A 25,182-nucleotide genomic window follows, 5' to 3' on the forward strand; every position below is an offset into this window, starting at 1 on the left:
TCACCAAAAAGCTAGATTTATTCCTTTAAGAAGCTAGTATTATGTAGATAACCTCTGTAATTGCCACTGTTTCCAGTATTTACAATTGAGAGAAATGAAGAGAAATGAAGATAGAGAGAGACAGAGAGACAGAGAGACAGAGACAGAGAGAGAGAGAGAGAGATGAAGAAAGAAAGAGAAACAAAAGAAAGACAAAAGGAATTCATGTGAGAGAAAATACTTTAGAAATATTCTGTTTTATAGGTTGTCAAATATTTGCAGAAGACAAATATATCTCCTTGGAAAACACTTGGAAAATGATTTCTAATTTATTAACACATCCTGTGGCTGATCAAATTTTGCAGAGCTACCCATGCAAACAACAGGGTCAGGCTGCCCATGGATATGCTGGGAACCACTGTCATGATCTCCTTCCTCTTTTAGCTTGCATTCCAGAAGGTCAATCAGTTGGAATACATCACCGTTTAACAGGGGATGATTTCCAGCCTTCAGGAAACAAATATAGTGTAAAAATAAAAGGAAAATTATGCCTTTCTTATTCTTTTTTTTTTCCTTTGGGGATGGGTTTGGGGGTTCAGAAATTTAGAAGTTGTAGGGGATTAAAAGAGTAGTAAATAAAGGATCAAATGAAAGTAAAGCATCTAATGAAATAGGAAGCGAAGACCAAAGAAGGTATCAAAGTATAAGGAGGAATTAAGGTTGAGAAACCAGAGAAAAGAAAAAGTAAAGAGATCAGCAAATTATTTTATATAGTTCCACATACATTTTTTAAATCTGATGAACAATTTATTTTTCTATGATATTCACTCTAAAATACTCCAAATATTATATATCACATTAAAATGAGATTCTGCAGATTCACAAAATTACTAACCTTCTCTGGTACAATTGATTTCATCACTGAAGTCTCCACAGTCATTGTCACTATCACAGGCCCAATGGCCTGGGATACATCTGCCACTGGAACATCTGAACTGATTATCAAAGCAGGACTGGACACAGCCAACCTCATCACTCCCGTCCCCACAGTCATCATCTGGAAAGAAGCATCAACAGCCAGGTGGTGAAAACTGGTCCATGGAGAAACTTCTCCTTATGAAATACTTAACATTTCCTTTTGGTATTGAGAGCTTTCTTTTGTTATTAAAAAAAAGAATGATAAATCAATGATCAACAATTCCCATGAGCAGTGGGAAAATTATTTTCATTTTTATATTGTTTATTTCTGATTGAATACCAACTACTAAACTAAGGGGGGAAAATCCTTGACTTTGGATTTTGAAGCTTAATTTCTATTTCACTCAGAAATGACTAACCACTGACTAAATAAATCTATACAACATGAAATAATTATGAAGTGGGAAGACAATGGTGACTGTAGGAATTTTATGAAATGATACAGCTTGTGATATAATTATTGCTGGAAAATTACTATTTAGACCTAGAACCTTTGTACCCCAGAGTTTATAACTGTATCTTTAATTCAGATCCTTTTTCTCCATTCTCCCACATGAGGGCTCACTGTGTACCCTTCCCCCACTGGCTCTTAAGTGTGTATATATATCAGGAAATTATTGTACGCTATCATTAGCAATGACTTATACTTTTTATTAACAACTGTTGCAGGAGGGAGGTGAGAGGAATGTGAAGTGAAAACAGATTAAATTGAAATCAATGGCTGAGAAGGTAACGATTTATGTATAATTCATTTACTTGTATTTGGCATAATTTAACATAATGATATAACTGAGTGAAGAAAAAATACCATTTGTACATAAAAAAAGAAAAAAAAAGGTGACAAATTTGAAACCATGGAGAATTCCAGTATAATTTATAAACTACTCCATCCTGAGGTTATAGAGCATTTTACATAAATGCTGTGGGGAGCCTGAATTGTCCAGGTCGTTTCCTCGGTTGTTGCTTTCACTTCATGTTTGTAGACTTAGGCTGTGTCCAGCATAATATCTGAAAACAAATCTCCATCACAGCCCCAAGGGACGGATACTGAACTCCATTTTCCTTAATGCTAATCCCCATTGACGTGCCAGCTACCCTCTCACCACTTGTCTTGACCATTGTGCTTGACTCTGCAACCTCCTCTCACAAACTACCTCAGAAAGAGGCGAAGCTGCACAGCCAGCCAGGCCCCCAATCAAATCAGTGCAGTCTAGGGGACATTTGGTACTTGCCAGAGTCGCAGTGCCATTTGCTGCTAATGCATCTTCCACTTTTGCATGCAAATTGAGTTAGTGGCTCACAAGTTGGGAATTCTGTGAAAGATATAAAAACATCCAATAGGAAAGGTGTTATTAACTGTGTTTCACTTAATTTGTTTCTCATTTGCTAATGTGATCAGAACTCTACCTTTCTCTTCCACAAAAGGCACAGAGGAAACATTAGGTAAACAAATACAGTGACAGTAACTTCTTGAGGACTTAGGATACACATACTTTTAATATCTTTTATATGAGTACACTTCAGTGACTGAAAGCCAAGGAGAATCACTTGATGAAGGACTGTTTAGATTCATTATACTGCAAGAAAAATAAATAGACGTCAATTTCCTGCACCAAGGGACTCAACCTCCTCCCAGTGAAGAACAGCTGGATGAAGGTCTATATTCGTGTGCTTCAAAGTAAAGTGCGTGCTTTAAAAGGGAAAGGCCTTTTCTAAACATAGAGAGCCAAAGTACGAAGGTTGGATCCAACTTTGCCTGAGTGATGTCAACATAATAAGTTGAAAGTAAGAAAACAAACACAAACAAAAAACTCATTTAATTTAGTTTAGTTGGTATCATACAGTTATAGATTTTGAAAGTGTGAATTCTAAGTTAAAAAAAAAAAGCAGCTTCATAGCACAGGGAGATCAGCTACGTGGTTTGTGAACACCTAGAGGGGTGGGATAGGGAGGGTGGGAGGGAGGGAGATGCAAGAGGGAAGAGATATGGGAACATATGTATATGTATAACTGATTCACTTTGTTATAAAGCAGAAACTAACACACCATTGTAAAGCAATTATACTCCAATAAAGATGTTGAAAAAAAACCCACAAAAATTTCCCTGAAAGTCAATAACAGCAAAGAATTGGACTTCAAAGTAAAATTTTACTTAATTAAATCAACAGACCTCCTTTCCTAACCCTTAGATAACTATGACAACAAAAATTAAAAAGCAAAACATAGAATTAGCACAGAAAACAATTCTAAAAGGAGATCACTAGCCAATTCAAAGGACAGGTAAATGCAGCAGACAATTTTGTCATAATAAGATCAGATAATCAAGACTGATTGCAAGAAAAAAAGAAAGAAAAAAGGTAGTAATAATAAGAGAAAATATAACTGCAAACAGCTCATCCAAGGAATTCAGAGTAGCTTACTAATATTTCCCAGGAGAAAATTTTTCATATGGTGAAAGTAATTCACGTACAGTTTACATGATTTGCTCAATATCAGAACTTTTATCTCCCAAGACAATATTCATAGAATCATAAATCCTCACACACACAACCTATTTAATAGACATTAAAAAAATAGAAAAAGAAGAATGAAAAACCTCCATCATTTCACTGGCATAAAGGCAGAAGAAAAGGACACATGGAGACAGAACTGTGGCCCATATTCTTTATTACTGTTTCTCTCATAGGTGGAGACAAAGTCATTTTGTGGCAAACACTTGGTTTTCTCTCTAAGACAAGTGACGTAGAATCATAGCCTATATTTGATAGCAGGGGGACCAGCAATATTTTCAAGTTGTATTTTGTAGCTTGTCTCAGAGCTACCAAGGGGGTGGAGCAGCTGGACTCGGGCTGCCCAAACTCCTTCAGCCAAAACTGTTCACATCTTACCTATCTACACAATTATTTATCTACCTGTAGTTTTAATTTTGGAGTTTTGAGAACTATTTAATTTGGAGAAAAATATATGAATAATAACAATGTATTTCTTTGCTCAAAAAAAAGAAAGAAAACCATTGATTATATCCAATTTTTTCAGCCCTAAAGAAACTGAGAGCATGAAAGTTAGACTTGCCTAAGTTATATGTATTTCCTTAACGGAAAATAGGTCTTAGAATTCAGTTCATCAAACTCTTCATCATTCTATCGATAACAACCTCGTACCAATTTCCTACCTTACTTTCATTTACCATCCATGAATTACCTGTTATTTTACTCTACCCATATTTTTACTCTACCTATTTGTATTTTCAGCTTAAAGGTTAAATATTTCTCATAAAATGTTTCATTGTGTAAAGGAGAACTTCCTTGTGCCTAGCAGAAATGAGTCCCTAAATACTTTCACGTCTTTAGCATTTGGTTCACAAGTTTTTCTCCGTACCAGTCACTATTTCATAATATTGGAAATTTCAATCATTTTGAATCTTGATCTTCTCTTTAAATTCTATAATACTATCAACTTTTGATTTATTTTTATAGGGCAGATCATACAAGATTTACCCAATCATTTTTGTCACACTTCTTTAGGCCTTTTTTTGTTGTTGTTTTTCTTTTAAGTTTTTAAACACAGTCCTGACCCAGGTACTCATTCCATAGAGCCTTAAAGGTTAAATCATGGGGCTCACACATGCATGGGTAGTTTGCTCCCTACACCTTCTCTCCATCATCAGGCCCTCTGTACTGTTGGATAAGGCTGACCTCACCCATCATGCCGTCTTCCCTGGGCAAGTGGTTCCCTGCACTGCACCATTTATAAGAAGATTTGAATGGTAGTTACCATTGGACCCCTTATGGCCTTGCTCTCCTCATGGAACTTGGGCCTATTTGGCAGTCATGCTTCCCAGGTTTTCCCTCAAGTCCTCTTCTGGATCATTTCTTTTTTAAGAGGACTTTACAAAGTAACTCCAGGTAGTGGTTCCACTTGAAAGCTATGTTATTGAGTATTTTCTTAGTACTTCAACCAATGAAGTACACTAGTGAAGGTATTTTCAGAAATAAGAATTTTAAATGGTATTGCTATAAGTCCTATAGAATTTTTGCACTTTCCCTTAAAAACCATGGCATTTAAAAATTAAAAGTCTATATCAACACATATTTTTGGCAAATCATTAGTAACTAGAATAGTAAAACGCAAGCAAATTAATTTTGCGTGATCCTGTCAAATACCTATTTCGTATATTATCCCCAAAATAATATTTCAAATTTAAATCGGAGGCTAAAATATTCACCCTTGTTCTTAAAATGGTGAAACAATGAGTTACCTTTGGAGCCTGTAAGAACTCTCCCTATCATGTAGCTGAGCAGGGAAAAGAGAGTCAGCCAGGATGATCAGCAGTGATATTCAGTGAACAGACTGCAAGTGATATAGCCATTCTTAATATTGGTAACTTATGCAATGACAATATAAATTGCTATTATTTCATAAATAACATGTAGGGAAAGTAGTGGCTTCATATCAGATCAGGTTGACATGGCATCCTTGACTACCTGCTTCTTTACTTTTTAAAAAGCAATTTCTTTGTGTGAATTTACCTTTGAGTATATCCATCTGAGGTACTGGCATAATATCAACCATGGAAATGATTCTAAAACTGAACATATCTTTACTAAACTTTATGATTACAAAAGCCATTTCTTGAGATATGAATTTTAGAATAAGTGTAACTTTTTGAATCCAAAAAATGTGATGAGAGCCTAAATATGATTCAAAGATAGAAGTGATAAGGAGGCAATCACTGATATGAAGAGATAGAAGACTATATCAAAAGCCATGAATGTAGCAACCCAAGAAATACTCAGACATATAAGAGAAAGCACTCAAAAGAGAAATGAAAATGCACAAGGCATAATTTAATCAATATTCCTAAGTATTTTTTTAACTTGACAAGATAATGAAAACTTATGTTAATCTTTCAAGAATCAACATGAATTTTGTCAAACAAGTGTTCTCCTCCTTAGATAAATAAGTGTTTAATGTTTAGAAGATGTACAGTAGACATGAATAGAGACTTTATATGAAGTATCAACATAAGTTATGATTAAAATGAGTAAGCAACCAAATGCAATGTGTAAGATATGATGAGATCTAATTTTTAAAAATAGCATTACATCTTTAGGCATCTATAATAGGTCAATTTACATTTTAAAATATATTTTCTATAAACTTTGGAACATAATAGCCAACATCATAAGTTTTATTAGGAAAAAATATCTCCCCAGGCATTTGGAAACTTCTGAAATTTGGCAATACAGGCATACCTCAATACAGGAGATATTGCAGGTTTTGTGCAGACAACCTCAAATAAACCAAATTTTCAATAAAGTGAGTCACACGAATTTTTGGTTTCCCGATGCATATAAAGTATGTTTACACTATACTTTAGTCTATTAAGCGTTCAATAGCATTATGTCTAAAAAACATATACCTTAATTAATAAATACTTTATTCCTAAAAAATGCTAATCTGACAACACACAAGCTTTCAATTTGTAAAAACCACAATATCTATGAAGTGCGATGAAGCGAAACACAAATGAGGTGTACCATTGGTTGAGAAATTTCCCATGTGACCTTTAAGATTCTATCCACTTCTTAGATTCTAAGTCTAAAAACCAGCCAAAAAAAAGAATCTGGAAATTAGCTCCGTAAAGGTTAAAACTTTCAAAATGAATAAAATATTTGAAAATCCAGTGTATCTTCACTCTCTAAGAAAATGAGAGCCATACATCTTCTGCCCACAGTAAATACAACATATATACATGTGTAAAAAATTAATAAATAGGAACCTCAATTAAATAGAGTTGGGAGACCAGAAGGGGGAGCTCTCACACCCTGGGATGATAGCTGAGCCCAACAGGAAGAAAAAAGACTCCTTTTCTTTCCTGGCGATGAAAAGTCATGAACTCTGTTTCTATACATCTCCCATCTTCCTTTTCCCCTCTATAAAAGTGTTCTCCTCCCTTTATGGGGCTTTGCATGTGGTTCACTATGGTTGCAGACCCTGACTTGCAATACTCTACTGATTCCGAATAAATCCATCTTTACTGGAGAAATATCTGGCAGTCTATTTGTTTTAGGTCAACATATGCATATAATGCATATGTGTTTTTAAGCAACTACACCTCATTTCTGATTCATTTTTAACATAATACTTAGTTATATTATTTCTCTTGGAAACCTTGTTGTCTGAGTTTACCAAGAGGTAAATTCTACAGAGGAAAAAAAAATTGGGAACTAGAAGAAAGCATAGGGCAAATCACTAAAAAGAATGAAGGTATTAATTTAATGGACACATGCAGCAGAGTAAAGTCACTAATGATTCATTTTTGTTTCCTTATTGGTAAATCACACAGCCTCTGTGGTCACAGACTCCTGGTTTATAACATGATCTCTTGAGTCTTTTAAGTCCTAAAGATCAAGAAGTCAGAAGAAGCATTATCTGGAAATGCACAACACTCTAAAAGGATTTAGTGTGGAACAAATAGGGCTCATCATGTGAATAACTCCTGGGATTATCACAGCATTCATATAAAACATAGTAACTGAATTTCAGATACATGAAAGAACTAACAAAGAAATGTTAGAATTATCTTGGGCTTTTCTCTGTTTAATAATGCAGTCAAATGTAAAATACATTTTAGAAAGAGCTCCATCAAAAATGTTTAATATAGGCCTCCAACCATTTTTCACTAATGTTGGAAAATACTGTGTCCATTAACTCCTTAGTGTCCTATAACTAGTATCTGATGGTGATAGAGAAATGAGATCTAATGACAATACATATTTTTTTCCTAACAAATAAAACAAAAACTTTTTAAAGCAAATGTAACATTTTCCCTGTTCTTCCATATTAGTGTTAATTTTAAAGTTGAAAATAGAATCCAATATTTCACTTTGTTTCTGGATACTTGTTCTGTTAAAATATCATTATGAATTCTTATATTTGATAAAGACTTAAATGTTATACATAATCTTTTCTTTCTTGATTTTGCATAAATATTCTTTGACTTTTGATCTTCCTTGAGACACAAAGATCCAAAGTCAAAGAATATTTATTATGTTAAAATTACAGCAAGGAAAAGAAAACTGTATTTTATTTCTATAGTTACTTCAACCTCATAGAATATATAATATGGATTAATGGACTGTTAAAAAATCTTCCATTGTTGCAGGTAGTATGCTCAATTTATCTATTATATCTTTCAGCTAAAATTTATTGCCAGGTTATATGTAGGTTATTGTGTAAATGGCAACAATTTTCTCTTTCTCTCAAGGGTAATCATGGTTGGTATGGTACTTATATTTATCTAATATACAAAGCTTAGAGAAATGTTTCCCAGTGAGGTAGATTTCAGATCCAATTTATGTTTTTTTCCTGTCTCTAATATAGGATTTTCCTACTTATTCCTCTTCCTTGGCCCCAATATGAATATTTATAAGTAACTTATTGAAGTTTCAAAATACAGTTATCTCAGGTTTGTTTGAGAGCATATATTACACATCCTATATACATGAATTTGACCTTCATGATTAAGTGTGTGGAAAATGTATAGAAGATTCAAATTAAAATAAATGTTAAGAATAATAAAGGAATCTGTGGTTAGGAAAGTGTTATATAAACATGAAAGAGACAATAATATTCACATTATACATTACTATTTATTGAGAAGAGGTACTAGGCTAGTCACATATACATTACTTACACTCTTCACAATAGCCCTGCAATTGTTACTACTAACCCAAATTTGCAGAAGAAAACAGTATAACTTGCCTAAGGATACACTGCATAACCAACAAGTGTCAGAGTAAAATGTGAATACTAGTCCAAAATATATTATTTTTTCACTATACCCTGCTGAGCATACCAATACCCTTAAAAATTATATCACAGAAATATTGGGGTAAAGATAAAAAATTTAATTGTTTTTTCTGTGGTTTACATCTTCTATTTATACTCCAATTCTGATTTTTACCTACTCCAAAGCATATAATTAAATTATAGTTATGGAAAATACCAGTACTTCGTAAGATTATAGCAATTATAGGACTATAGCCTCTGAGAAAATATATAACATTTCTAGTTACTGATGCTACTTGTGGCTCCAGAGAATTGGTACTTATATAGGACAGACTTCCAAAGATCCAATAGAGTAGACATACTTTGGAGAAAAATGTAAGAGTGTACCCCAAATCATCTTCATTTTGCTGCTCTTTCATTGTTGTTACATAAAAACCTCATTTTATATCTCACATATGATGCCATGTAAAAAGAATATAAACTTTATAGGTAGGCAAAACTGAGTTCAAATCCTGGTTTTATCACTAACTAATGTGTGACCTTGGGCAGTTACTTAATACTCCTGACCCCAGGTTCCAACTCTATGAAACAGAGTAGAAAACTACTGCAAAGCTTCAAGATATTCATTCAAGATATTTTACTGAAAACTTTATAACAGACAGAGTTCTAGGCCTTAGAGATACATCATCTAGAATGAATGAATGAATGAATAGAATAGAATAGAATAGTACGAGGCACTGGGAATACAATTTTCAGCATTTTCTTTTCTCAGAATGCTTATAATCTGGTAGGAAAAACATTTGTAATATAATTAAACAAGTGACTTTAATAAATCTCTGATAAATGCTACAATATAGGCAGTACAAAGTGTTATTGCAACACACAACATACACATCTAAACTAATCTTAGATATTGTGCCCCAAAGGAAGTGTTGTACAAGCTGATACAAATGATAGATTCAGGTTAAATCAGATAAACAGGAGGAAAATGAGTGCTTTTAGAATATTCCAGAAAGATGGCATTTCTGAAGGCCCAGAAGTCAGAGGATATAAAATGTTTGAGAAACTGTAAGGATTTCAGAATGGTTACAATACGGTGTAAGATAGAAGTAGTGAAACTTTAGGAGCTGTAAATAGACTTGAGGGACAGATTCAGAAATGATCACTATTGGGACTTCCTTGGTGGTGCACTTGTTGAGAATCTGCTTGCCAATGCAGGGGACACGGGTTTGAGCCCTGGTCTGGGAAGATCCCACATGCCACGGAGCAACTAAGCCCATGTGCCACAACTGTTGAGCCTGTGCTCTAGAGCCTGTGAGCCACAACTACTGAGCCTGCGTGCCACAACTACTGAAGCTCATGCACCTAGAGCCCAAGCTCTGCAAAAAGAGAAGCCACTGCAATGAGAAGCCCGCACACCGCAGTGAAGAGTAGCCCCCGCTCGCCGCAACTAGAGAAAGCCTGCATGCAGCAACTAAGACCCAACAACGAAGACCCAAATGCAGCCAAAAATAAATCAATTAATCAATTAATTAATTAAAAGAAAAAGATAAATGATCACTATTGATATAACAAAGCCTTGGAAGTCAAAGGAACACCCAGGGAGTATATTAAAAATGAGACTGAGAACTGGAAATAATTATTGAATAGTTCTGGCAACGTGGTAGACAAATGAGAAATGCTAGATAAAATAGCAACCAAACATTTTAACACATAGGTGAATATATAAGAAAATAATATAAAATTTCCAAGTCCAGAAATGAAAATGGTTCAGAAAACTAGAATAGTTAGTGAACTATAACTTTTGTGTGTTTGTGTGTGTGCACGTGCATGTGTGTTATTTTGCTCACAAAGGCAGTAGAAGAATGATAGAATTATAATGTAGATGCTTGGGTTTTAATTTCAGCATCAGACAGGTGACAATTCTTTAGTTCCACACAAGTATGAATACTAATAGAGACCTTGGATTCTCAGAGGCTAAACCCCCAGTGGAAGGGTACATGAAATAACATTCCTTCCAGTACAAAGAGATGTTCCAGCCTGGACTGTAAGTGGAAAAACATATACAGTCTCCCCTGGACATGTATAATTATGAGACTGCATCTTAAGTTCTAGTTTCTATAGTTCAGGAAAACTCAAGTAACAAAAATCAAGGTAAAAATTAACTCAGGGCATATAATATTTCTGAGGCTTGTCCAAGTATTCAGAAGAGCTGATCCCAAGACAGGTCTCATAAGACTTCCACAGGGCTGAAAAACATAGAAGATAGGCTCAAATTTCAAAATTATAAAAAAATAAAATAAAAAAGGCAAAAGAAAAAAAATCTGGTTAGTGAAATTCAGCAGATCCAACAAATGGCAGAATTAAATCCACAAGCTCTTCAGATATTTTAAAAATATGTGATACAGATTAGATTGAAATATGATAGGTACTATAAAATAGGGAAGTCAAAATTTATTTTAAAAAGAAAGACAAAAATTTTAAAAAATGTAAAAAGACATCATGAGAAAAAAAATTAGGCAGACTTGGAAAGCAACCAAATAGAGCATTTAGAAATGTAAATCAGAGCCTTGGAATACAAACTGCATGAACTAGTTAGTATATTTGAAGAAACAATTACTAAACTGGAAAATAGATCTGAAGAAATTTCCATTGTTGCAGTTCAAAGATTAAAAATAATGTGGAAGGGATTAAGAATCATGGAGGACAGACTAAAATGATCAAACACTAACCTAACAGTTCCAAAAACAGTGAAGAGAGAAAATGGAGATAGGTGATATTTGAAAAGATACTTCTTTAGAATTTCCCTGAATTTATGAGAGATATGATTTTAGATTCAAGCACCATAGTCTATCTTGAGATACATAAAAATAAATTTATGTATAGAAACACTTCAGTAGAACATCAGAACGCCAAGAGGAAATTTATAAAACTTAAATTAACCTGTAAACAATTTACAAAATTGAATCAGGAATGAAAAATGTATTCTTCATCCCAAATAAAAAATAAGAAATGAGAACTTTATAGAAAGCAATTTACTTCCTCTCCCAAAGAAAATAAGGAAAATATTTGAAGGGTAGTCAGAGACAGAGGAATCAGAAAAATGTAGGAGGGAAACCAAAAAATATCTTGTCATGGAAGACAAGAGGAGAAAGTGTTTCAAGGAGAAACAGCAGTGATGAAGGCTGCTCAGATAATCTTAAATACAAATTGAAGTGCCCTACCCAGATTAAATTTTTTCCTTGTTGAGCTTTCATGGAATAATCTGGGAAAGAAATAAGATTCCATTTTCTAGTAGACTGAGTGGAAGATGCATACGTAAATTTTCTTCAACTTTCCCAAGACACTGGACTGTGAGGAAAGTAGGAATTAATATGATAGCTGAAGAGATATAGAGGATCAAGAGAGAGTTAGGTACTTATGCTGGTGGTAATCTTTTTTAAGAGGATGAAAGTTGAACATACATAAGTATAAAAGGAAAGAAGCCAGTGAGTGAGATTAAAAATACAGGAAAGATAAAAGTTACATTTTCTGTTTTTACACATTTTAGGGAAGCAGAAAAATTTTCAAAGAATGGATTCATATCTAACAGTGATGGACTTCCCTGGCAATTAAAATAATTAGTTCTAAAGTGAGTCTATATTCAATTCAATCCTAAGGTTAATAAACAGTGACTTTAGATTTTTCAACCCAAGAAATGATTTAAAAAAGTAATAGCTTTAGTAAATTAGAAATGCCCAATGAAATGTGGCAGATGAAATAAACAACAATTAATTGATTTATAGTTTATATCAAAATCCAAAACATACAAGAAGTGGGTATCTCAAGTAAATTAATTTGGTTACATATTTTAAGACTATATTTCAGGAAATTTTAGTCATGTGCATGTGTGTGTATGTGTGTGTGTACATATAAAACCACATCCTCCAAGAGACAAAGAATAAAACAAAATTTATTTTGAAATATTACAGAAATTTCAAAAGCTATAATTATGTGACATTTTACATATTTGTCTCATTCTAATTCATACTCTGGGATTGGTAATTTTAGCACTGTGTGGGCACAAGAAATAAACTCTTCAGTGCCATGAAATAATAGTAAGGTTGCTTGGGATACTTTTTTCTGTTTTATTTTTAGCATTTAAAAATTTAGCAAATTATTAATAAGAGTAATTTTCATCAAATTGCTTATACATGTTGATTTTTAGTGCAAACAATATACTTTGGGATTCCTTATTCCTAGCTCTATGGTTGATTGGTTGATACTCATTCACAATTCTGAAATCTTGGCTACGTTTGGACTACTCAGGCAATTTCCTTTTTTTTTATATATAAAAAACCATAATTTGAAAAGATACATGCACTCCAATGTTCACTGCAGCACTATTTACAGTAGCAAAGATATGGAAGCAACCTAAATGTCCATAAATAGAGGAATGGATAAAGAAGATGTGGTACATATATACAATGGAGTATTACTCAGCTATAAATAAGAATGAAATAATGTCACTTGCAGCAACATGGATGGACCTAGAGATTGTCATACTGAGTGAAAGACAAATATCATATGATATCCCTTATATATGGAATCTAAAAAATGGGTACAAATGAACTTAGCTACAAAACAGAAATAGAGTTACAGATGTAGAAAACAAACTTACAGTTACCAGGGGATAAGGGGGGTAGGGATAAATTGGAAGACTGGGATTAACATATACACACTACTATATATATAAAATAGATAACTAATAAGGATCTACTGTATAGCACAGAGAACTCTACTCAATAACTCTGTAATGGACTATATGGGAAAGAATCTAAAAAAGAGTGGATATATGTATAGGTGTAACTGATTTACTTTGCTGTACACCTGAAACTAACACAACATTTTAAATCAACTACACTCCAATAAAAATTTTAAAAAAGATAGCGCACTCAAGGGAAAGAGAAGCAAATGACACTTCAAATGTATTATACAAGTAAGTATGATATCTCCAAGAATAGACAACCTTGGTTATTACATCAATACTGGTTTAAGGTATGATTATAAATGGTTTCTAAGAGCTCACTCTTGCTCATTCTGTTTACAGACGCCACCCCCACCTTAAAAAGACACACACACATACACACACAGACACACACACACACAATATAAAAGTCACCAGGAAATCAAATTGTCATTGAGATTCATACTCACAGATTCTGGTTGCAAATGAGAAATCACCGGGTCATTATGTGCACAACAAAGAACTGGAGCTAGCACATTTCAAAAAATGTTTTCTGACACAGAAAACATAAAAAAACCACTAAATATAACAGAGAAAAACGTGCACTCAATGGGAAAAGTTCCCATTCTCTTGGGAATTACAGTGGTTAAATCCAGGAGTAAAGCAGCAATACTAATGCTTGATGTCTTACGTATCTCTATCTATCTGTCTGTCTGTCTATCTATCTATCTATCTATCTATCTATCTATCTATACTAGTGTACACTTACAGTAACCAGTGTCCTTGTCCTTATTTGTTAGCTGACTACCAAAAGAATTAGTCAGGGGTCCAAATATTTTATTATACCTACATATATGACTATTTATATATGAAATTATATATATCTATTCCTATTGCTAATATTCAAATATACATTTTAAACTTTTAGCAAGGTACATAATTGTAAATCATTTTAAATTCATAGTTTATGTAAGTCTATATGATATGTAAACCCATATTTTAAATCATCTTATAGAATGAGATTAGCATTGATGTTAATTATTGCATGGAATTAATGAAAAAGGGAATTAGTACTACCAACTAACCAATGGAAGAGTGGTACAATTAACTACCCAAACACTGTATTTGGTGTTATATGTGGTTCCTATTTAATCCTCATGACTATAAAACTACTACTATGAGATAGTTTTTATTATTGCCATTTTACATATAAAAGAAAAACATTTCAGAGAAATTAGCTTTTATTTTTTAAGTTATCCTTAAACAGGAAAAAAATATGAATATACAGAGAATATTAAAAAATTAATAAGCTTGAGTAATATCATCTATCCATCTATCAGTCTGTCTATCCATCTATATGTCAAAAGAAATCTACAGCAACCTATAAAAAATACACATTTTTCTTCTGTTCACAAGGGAATTCTACAAAAACAATAAATTCCCAGGCCACAAAGCAAGTCTCAATAGTTTCTGAAGAAGAAATATTATTCCAGACTTTTTCTCATGCAACAATTACATTATAATCAGTTTTATTAAAACTGAAGAAAATCACAGATGATTGATATATAGTCTTCCGTATATTTATGGAAGCTGACCAATAAGCAATATTTTACTAATCAAATTTTGAAAATTATATACCTTTCTAAATGTCTTTATTAAAAATGAGAATTTTACCTTCTTTTTGTACTCCACACTTTCCCTTTCCCACTCTCTCAATATAGTTTCTCATTGGTTTTAACTACATCATGAGGTAACAACTTCTTATGTTATTATGACAACACATTATTTTCTAAAGTTGTACAACTTTAATTTACTTGTACAGCTTTCATTTAAAACTAACTTACAGAATATTCTAGTTAAGAGGAAGCCAAAAGACAAGTATAATTTTGAGAAATCAAGAAATAGTGGTTAAACATTTTACTGAAAAAATGGAAATAGTAACAAGAAAACTTGGCTAAGAGTTAAAAATGGTTGCCACTGGAGTTGGTGAAAAGGGTGAGGTAAAGTAACTACTAGGTTTTTTTTGTTTTATATATTATCTGAGTTTTTAAAGCTAAATGTGTGTCTACACACACACACAAATATATGTAGTTATATACAAAACAGTGGTAGAAATGGACTAGATTATGGACATATATTGAACCTAGAATTTCAGTACCATATAAGGACACAGTCCTCCTGTGTAAGAATTTATACATATTAAAGAAGAGGATATATATAAATTTTTGCTAATAAAAATGCATCAATATTTAGAAAATTCACACATAAATACGTCAGGTAAAAACATCATTAGCTTATTTCTTTCATAGCACTTGTCATAGTTTTTAATTATTTTATTTGTCTTTTTGCTGATTGAGGTTTTTTTTTTTTTTTTTTCTTCTCTCCCCTAACCTGTAACAGAAACTCTGCCTTTTGTCTTCTCTTATGACCCGGGCATCTAGAACATAGTAGGTGAGAACACCTGACTTGGTGAACTCTAGAGAACCGAAAAGCTGATGTCACAATATTTGGAGAGCAGATTAATAAAGGATGAGGCTCTGAAAAGGATGCTGGCTCAGGAGGACTCACAGAAGTTACATCCTGTCTGCTTTCTGGCAGAGTACCCTCAGGTAGGGTCCCAACTTAAGCCACCTATGATCTGCTTAAATGCTAGAAAAGATCTTATCATAGCAATGAACAGCAACTTGTGATTCAAATATTGGCATATGTACACAGCTTTCTGTTTGCAGAATGTCAACTCAGCATTATAGAAATGATGTTTCCTGGATCAATATAGGACTTTAACCTGACATCTTTCAAAACACTAAATTTAATAATAGAAAATAAGGATTTGGGAATATTGCTATTTTCTGAACTAATTTCACTTGGGTCAACTCCAACTCCAGTTGAAAATATATATTTCCATTTGAGAATATCTATCTATCTATTCTCATTTGAGAATAGAAAATTATTTGAAAGTAAGAAAAAAGAAATCTATAATCTTCTATTGGATGACTACTAGATACGAAATACCAAGTACTATCTAGATTTTGTATATATTATCTATTTTGATTCTGATTATACATTTATATATATGTTTGAGTATATGCATATATGTGTGTGCATATATATGTGTGTATATATATATACAATGTGTGTATAACCAATGAGGAAATCAATGCTGCTGAAATCTCTGAAGAATTCATGTTTACTTTTGATAGAAATTTAAAGGCCTACGTTTCTGTCAGCACCATAGAGGCGGTTATAATTATTATTGCCCAGTGGCTAGTGAGCCAGCAAATTACTTCTGTCAGTGCAGAGCTCTAGATACAAAGGAAAAGCAAGAGAATTTGAGGATTGGAGGAATATTATAGAGAGATTTGGTGAGAAGTTAACCAGGAGGAAGGGACTAAATTAATAGGTATTAGGTGGGTATTTCAGAAACCTGGATGCATATTAGAATTACCTGTTCAGCTTTTAAAACTACCTACACCTGAGCTCCCATTATAATTCAATTGGTGGTATAGGGCATAATAAAGTTCCCCGGATGTAGTGGACTGAATTGTATGGATCAAAAATATATGTCCAATCCTAAACCCTAGTACATATGATTGTGACCTTATTTAGAAATAGGGTCTTTGCACATGTAATTAAGTTAAGGATCTTGAGATGAGATCATCCTAGATTAAGGCTGGGACTTAAATCCAATGACTGGTGTCCTTATAGGAGAAAGAGAAAGAGACACAGGGAAGAATCTGTGAAGATGGAGACAAGAGATTAGAGTTATGCTGGAACAGCCAAGGAGAGCCAGGAGCCAACAGAATTTGAAAGAGGCAAGAAAGGATTCCCTTGAAAGGAGGCTCTGCTGACACCTTGATTTTGAACTTCTGGCCTCCAAAGTTGTGAGAGAATAAATTTCTATTGTTTTAAGCCATTATGTATGTGATAATTCATTGCAGTAGCACTATCAAATTCTTATTTGTAGAGAATTTGAAATCACAGAGTATATATTCTCTGGTCTTGTCTTGGGATAAGAATCACATGAGGTGATTTTCCCAAAATACAGATTCCTGGACTCTATGCAAGACCTATTGAATAGGGAATCTTTGCAGAAGGCAGGTAGAAATCTGGGGATCTTTATCAGTAATATGTATCCAAGGTGATTCATATTCTCAAGCAAGATTTGGGGGAAATGCTGAGTTAGGTCAAGGAACTAAAAGCTGTTTTTAATTATTTCTGCTTGTGGCTTTTAATATACTCCATCAAGGTTTGCTTAACTTCCTCCCCCTTTTCTGCATACAGAGCCTTATTAGTCAAGTATGTGCAAAAAAGGGAATCATAAGCCGAGGCAAATCCAAAAGCATGTCGCATACCTAATAATAACGGGAAGACAGTTTAACAGAAGCTTGCATACCATTTCTAAACAAAAATAATAAGAATGTTTAAATATAAATGTATGGAACAAGGAAAAAACAGAACAAGAGCATCTGGGATACAAAACATACATTTGAAGGATACAGGCAGGAAAAAGAACTTTTCCATTTCTTTGGTTTCCATCATTTTAATAAAAGTAATTATTGCCAGATTGGAGAGTAAAGAACAAACAAGAATGGGAGGAAATTAAAGCTCTAAGTCCAATAAATGAGAAAAATATAGTACCTAATTTCTAAAAATGGTTATCATCATATTGAGACAAGTTATCACACAAGTAATAAAACATCAAACATTTTTAATCTCAGAATATGGACAGTCTTTTTGAAATAAGTGGAAGATGGGAAAGAAGAATGAAAACTGGAAAATGGTAAATAATATTGTCCCAATTCCAAAAATGAGTGAAAATTTGCAAACTATAGAGAGGTGAAGTTTACACATATCTCTGACTATAATTTTAGAATGAATTTGTTAAAACATTTTTTGTCAGCATTTTTAAAGAGACTGTTTTCGCATGAGTAAAATAAAATTAACTCATGTCAAACTAACTTTAATTATTTGCTGATACAATTTTCAGGTAAGTATATATCATGAGAATTCTATAAACAGAGTGTTCCTGTCTTTTTAGCAAAATTTTTGAAAAGTCTGGCCATGATAAATAAAAGTATCACACATGCAAGATGAGATGACAGTAAATTTAAGCGGATGAGTACTTGATTAAAAATTGTATCCACAGAGTTTTAATTATTGGATCAGTTTTCCCCAGGATGTTTTTAATTGCTTTCCAAAAGGTTCATGTCTTTGTCACTATGATTTGGTTACAGCCTTAAAAGTTATGCTTATCAAACCTCTGAATTACACAAAACTGGAAGACGTCATTAGCATTACAGATTCAAAATTACAAAATTGGATGAAGGGTTAAGAGTCATCAGAGAAAGGAGGTCTAAGAGTGACAGTATGAAATGGAAAGGACCCCACCCATGCACATATTTTAAAATATGTAGGTAAGAAAGACTCAGAAGACTGTCAAAATAAAACTTCAAAGAATGTTGAAATATAAATATTAGAAGTACCCCAAAGGAGTGGTCTAGTCTATATGAAAAGCTTAGATATTTTAATTGACTGGGAGCTCAACACATGAGTTACATGATAAGGCTGCCATCTAAGACTATCTTAACAGAAGCCTAGAATCTATATTACTGAAGGTAATAAGCCCACGATAATCTGTTGTAAAAATACCACATGAGATACTATGTTCTGTTCAATTCTAGGCCATGACTTTTTAAAAAAATTGCAGTAAAAACACATACAATTTACCATTTTAACCATTTTTATGTATACAGTTCAGTAGTGTTAACTATATAGTGATAATTATATTCACATTGTTGTGCAACAGATCTCTAGAATTTTTCATCTTGCAAACCTGAAACTCTGTACCCATCGAACATCAACTGCTTGTTTTAGTGCATTAATTTTACTAAGGTCATTAAAAATCCAAGCAAATGCATAATAGGGCAATGGGTAGGGAAAGAGCCCACAAATGTTCGTGTAAGAAAATTTGAAGGGCGTGTTGTGTTTAACTTAGAAAAGAGAAAGTCTAGGTTGACATCATGGTGCCTCTGCTTATCTAAAGAGTGATCCTGTGGACAAAGTTACAGATTCAGACTCTGTAGCTTCATGAGAGACTCCATGAGAATCATTCATGACAATTTTGGGGTGTATAAGAAAAGAGAACTGATTGTATTTGCTCAAGAGGTAGACTGATCATTTTACCCTGTCTAGAGAAGAAGAAAAAAAAAAAGGACAGTGGTGGCAGGTCTAAGAGATGGGTCATTAGGAGAGCAGCCTGCTCACTTTTGGGAGATGAAAAAAAAGTGGACCCAGCAAAAGATAGCAAAACTTCTTTTGTCATATTGGTAATGCAACCAAGAAGATGCCCACCAAGCAAAGGGAATTCTAGCAACTTAAGACTATGAGGTATACCATCTGTGATGGGGAAAAAAGAGATCTAGGTCTAGATGTGAGGGAACTCTGAAGAAGGGAAAAGAAGAGAAAACAGAGAAAAAATAGAAAGTTCAAGGAACTCTGAAGAGGGGTGACACCTCAGGTCTCTCAGAAAATCTCACATAAAAGCCTCTCAAGAGAGCTGCATTTTTCATGTGTCAGAGGGCTATGACATGCAGAGAAGCAGAGAGAAGATTATCACTAGACCTACTTAAAAAGATGTTACCTATCTCCTCCATCTTTCCCCTCTTCCTGAAGAGCTAAGGCTAGTAAAGAGAGGAGAAGTAGACAGTGAAAAAACAGAACACATTCCCCTCTCATCCAAGGTCCTAGAACCTCAAGTCTACCTGGCAATGGGGAGGAGAAAGCTTTGACTAAGATATAATACTGGAGTTTTTTTTTTGTGGTGCACAGGCCTCTCACTGCTGTGGCCTCTCCCGTTGCGGAGCACAGGCTCCGGACATGCAGGCTCAGCAGCCATGGCTCACGGGCCCAGCCACTCCACGGCATGTGGGATCTTCCCGGACCGGGGCACGAACCCGTGTCCCCTGCATCGGCAGGCGGACTCTCAACCACTGCACCACCAGGGAAGCCCCAATACTGGAGTTTTAAAATGGGTTGAATCAAGTTATAGAAATGAAAAGTTACCAGAGTCACTGGGTCTGCCAGGATGCTACTAAAGAATGGCAAAACAGTTCCTGACAATTATTATATTTTATCAATACTCCACTGGGTTAATAATTCCCATTAATTAAAATTGTTACACACATATCCAGTTTTTCTTTGTATTATTTGTAATTAAACAAATAATAATACTATACTTAAAATCAGGAACTTTGTTTTTCTAATAATATAGTTGAAAATATCTTTGATATAATTTATGCTGATTTAACCAGGAAATGATTTCTTTTTGACAGCTCTCTCTCTCTCTCTTCTGTTTGTGTCTGATACTTGCCAATTCTCTGATTATTCTTTGTTCCTTAATTACATAGAGTAAACTTACAAGTACACTTAAAGGTAAGATTCCAAGTACATGAGACAGACTTCTACTATCTTCAAAGATAAAAGATCCATAAGATGGAATAATATTAACTTTGCAAATCTTAGTGGATTTTTATTTATACCCCATTGAATTATTTTTCAATCTGTTAATAAACTTTAGGTATTTTCCAAAATTAAATCTTTTGAACAGATCAGATGTTACCAACTCACATCAAGACATCTTTATTAAAAAATAATGATAGGGCCTCCCTGGTGGCGCAGTGGTTGAGAGTCCGCCTGCCGATGCAGGGGATACGGGTTCGTGCCCCGGTCTGGGAGGATCCCATATGCCGCGGAGCGGCTGGGCCTGTGAGCCATGGCTGCTGAGCCTGCGCGTCCGGAGCCTGTGCTCCGCAACGGGAGAGGCCACAACAGTGAGAGGCCCGCGTACCACAAAAAAAAAAAAAAAAAAAAAAAAAAAAAAATAATGATAAATGTAAGCTATATGGAGATACCTGGAAGATAGAACAACCCAAAGATTGTTAAACTAAATTTTAAAATAAACAACTATACTGTTTTTGACTATAAATTGTCCAAGGGGCAAAAATGTAAGTTTGTTTGAAATATTCTTATATTTAATCATGAAATATCCTTATATTTAATGCTGTAATTTGGAGAGGGGAATGACATTTGTCTGGATAATTTCTCCCATCATAAATTAATTCTGCATATATAAACATAATTATGTCATCAAGTATATGTTAGATAAAATCAAATATGAATGGTGGTTCCCTTAAGTCAGTGGTTCCTAAAGTGTGGTCTCTGGACTAGCAGCATGAGTATCTACATCAATTAGAAATTTGTAAGAAATGTAAATTCTTAGGTGCCACCCAAGACCTACTGGATCAGAGACTCTGGAAATGGGGCCCAGCATTCTGTTTTTTAATGAGCCCTCCAGAGATTCCATGCTTGCTCAAGGGTGATAACTGGTGCCTTAAAGGTACTTGAACTTGAGTGTCTATTCATACCACTTGGTAAGCACTAAAAATACTGATCCTTGGGTCCTATCCTCAGAGATTCTTATTTAAGGTGGCTGGGGTGAGACATGGGCAGGTGATTTTAAAGCTCCTCAAGTGATTCGTTAATTGACAACTAAAGTTGAGAACCAGTGCTAAATCCTATCCTTGAAATGAGATAGACCATTTAGTTCCTTGACATACTTCTAAGACAAACTTCACAATTTTAACATTTCCTCTGTCATTTGCAGCATCAAATTACAGATCCTCCTTTCTGAACAGGTAACTTACTAAAAAAGTTAAAAGATTGCTTAAAGATTAAGAGAGAATACTCAAGGGCCTTCCTAATTATGTGCTTGCCCACATATAATCTCAACCTAAAATGTGCAATTAATTTATAAAGGCAAATGTAAGCAGAATGAATTAGGTTTGTAAACAGGTGACAGTGAATTCCACTGAAAATTTGACCCTCCGTTACAGTACCTTCAGCTCCTAATTACTACCAGAAACATTTCTAATCATAGGTTTCTCATGTTTTTAAAGCCAAATTTTAATATTCGTTTCAGTGTCAACAGTAGTTTTTAAACATAATAGAGGTGGTTCATGGAGCTGAAGTGTAAAAAAAAAAATGATTGCAGTCTTCTAGTTGGATTAAATCTATGGGAACTTGGCTAACACCAAAAGGAAAAGCGAAATGTGATCAGTCCAAATTTTACAATGATGCCTAATAAAACTGAAAATTAGCTAAATCTATATTTATTTCTGGATTATTGCCAAGTAGAGTGACTGCCTTTTTATAAATGCACTGAATTAACAATTTACAATTTTTTTGTGATTCTGTATTCAGTGCAGAGATAATTTCTGTTATGACAGAAATTCAGGCCATTCTCCCTTACAACTTTAAAAGTGAGACTGTGCCTACCAGAGCTTCACTATTAGCTTCTCTATTGACATAGATTTTGAGTTAAAATGACAATCTGAGAGATAAGTGTATGTTATGAAAGAGAGGAACATGTTTGGAGAGAAACATGTTTCTTATGTTGTAAAGAAGAAATGGTACTGAGACTAACCCATGTGGCTTACTGACATTCTCTAAAATTTCTATATTTCAGAACTATACTATTTGACAACTAAATTTCATAATGTGTACATATCCTGTGGTATACTGGAGGCATCTTGTATCAGCTTGCAGAGTTGATTCTTAAATTTTCAAGGATTCTATGAGTCAGTTGTTAAGCACACAGCCATTATTTTAAATAATAATAATAAATATAAATTTATAATTAAATAAATAACATTGCAAACAAGAGTAATTAATACTCAAGGTTCATAATTTTCTAATTATGTTGCTTTTGAAGTTATTTATGTCAATTTTATCTGTACCACAGAAATATTGTATATTGGTATGCACATCTTTTCCCAATTCTACATTCAGAGAGTCATGTTGGCAACTTGATATTGGCATTGGTGGGAGTCTTTACACCACAAAAATAGGCAAACACTAGATCAGGGCTCCTCTCCACTAGGAGATGTTGAAAGATTTACCAACACACCAATGAATAAAACTCACTATAGGTGGATGTGCATTTAAATAAGATATTTATGGATATGTATAATATAATGGCATTATCTGCCCCCTATTTGCACCCTGTCCTTGGCTCCCAAACAAGGTCAATCTGAAATGGCTGAGTTTTAGTTTCAAGCACACTTGGATTCATGGTTTGGTCCTGCTATTTATTAGTTTTGTGATCTCATGCATGTTACTCATGTCTCTAAGTTTTGATTCCTTTAACTGTAAAACGTGGACAGTAATATGTTTCTAATAGATTTGTTGTAAAGATTCAGTAAGAAAGTATGTGTCTGGACTCCCTCTGACCCGTTTTTCCCCTCCCCTCATGAAAATTATGTTAGTTTGCTGGTATAATTATTTTTTTATTATTGAAATTTTAAGGTAATTTTTTTCTCCTTTGATTCAATTAAGTTATCATTAAAATAAAGGAAAAAGTCTTACTCTAGACCTGTAACTCAAAATAAGTCAGCTCAAAGTCTTAATCGAAATTCCCTAAAGAGCTCATTATGCATTTTCTTAGTCTATATTGTTTCCATGGCATTTCTTATCTGACTTGGGACTTTGATTCCAGGGTTTCTCTGTATTTAATGTTTTCAGGTTTCTCATTACCTTTCTGGTATAGTCTGGATGGAGATACTAAGAACAGAAAAGCATTTAAGATTTTCTAAAAAATAGAGCTGTCTAGAAGCAGACCCAGCCACATGATTGGTCTGGACATTGGAAAGGAGAGAGGATACACTGTTCAATCACAGGCTTTGGAAATTCTACATGTAAAATGTACAATTAATTGTATGATTCTCTATTGCTTTTTGTTTTCAACACCTCTACTATCTTCTGTACAATGTCAACTGTCAATTAGTAATACTTTATCTTTACTTTAACAGAGGCTATAAACTCAAATGTCTACAGGGACTTAGTATAAAAAAACATTTAAAAAATAAAATTTTAGGTAAACAGAGAATGCACGCCCTAACTAGAGCCATTTAAATTCAAGGGTTACAAAAATGTCTTCTTATTTCCCTACTGTTAGAAATATTATAACATGGGGTCAAATTATTAAAAATATATACCCAATTGTATTCTATTTTAATAAATGTGCTATGCATGTCTAACTCATGTTTCCCCATAGTAATTTTAAAAATCCATAGCCATGCCTGAAATAAAGTACAAGCCTTAGAAAACCTGGTTCATTCCTTTACTATGTTTCACTATACATTACTGAGACAAATGATAATACAACCTACTGACACATGGGTACAAATGGGGGTAATTAAATTTGCAACTTTATGTAATAATAAATATTTATTGTTTTCAATAGTAGGAAGATCAGTGGAAAGTGATTAGGAAATTTGTTCTTAACAAAAAACGTTTTAGACTAATAAAAATTTTGTCCTTCAGAATTATACGACTATAGAAATGAAACAAATGGTTTACCAACTATGTATTCTCAGCCTGTATAGTTTATTGCTCCAAGAGTATAACATATGCATACAAACAAGAAACATGTCCTCCTCATTTACTCCAAATGTCACTTGATGAGCTATTCAGTTTGAAAAATTTAATCATTATAGACATAAGATTAATAATGAACATTTGAGAATGTCCTGTTAGCGTAATAATAACCACCTCCTACTAAAATCTGCAATGTTTGGATCCATTTATTTTAGCCAAGGATTATGGTTACTGCCTCATGAATGGGACATATTCTGCAGTGATCATTAAAG

General features: G+C 33.7%; 1 protein-coding gene across 1 annotated transcript in view; it reads right to left on the reverse strand.

Annotated features, from left to right (window-relative positions):
- The window catches only part of LRP1B (LDL receptor related protein 1B), a gene marked incomplete at both ends in the record, with an annotated part of 1,860,945 nt that overhangs the window by 710,608 nt on the left and 1,125,155 nt on the right, over window positions 1-25,182 (reverse strand). The window contains 2 exons of the mRNA XM_079710778.1: window positions 875-1,036; window positions 2,190-2,270. Coding sequence (XP_079566904.1) covers window positions 875-1,036; window positions 2,190-2,270 — 243 coding nt within the window. The remainder of the gene's footprint in view (window positions 1-874; window positions 1,037-2,189; window positions 2,271-25,182) is intronic.

The sequence above is a fragment of the Hyperoodon ampullatus genome (genome assembly GCF_949752795.1).
Source record: "Hyperoodon ampullatus genome assembly, chromosome: 8".
NCBI lineage: Eukaryota > Metazoa > Chordata > Mammalia > Artiodactyla > Ziphiidae > Hyperoodon > Hyperoodon ampullatus.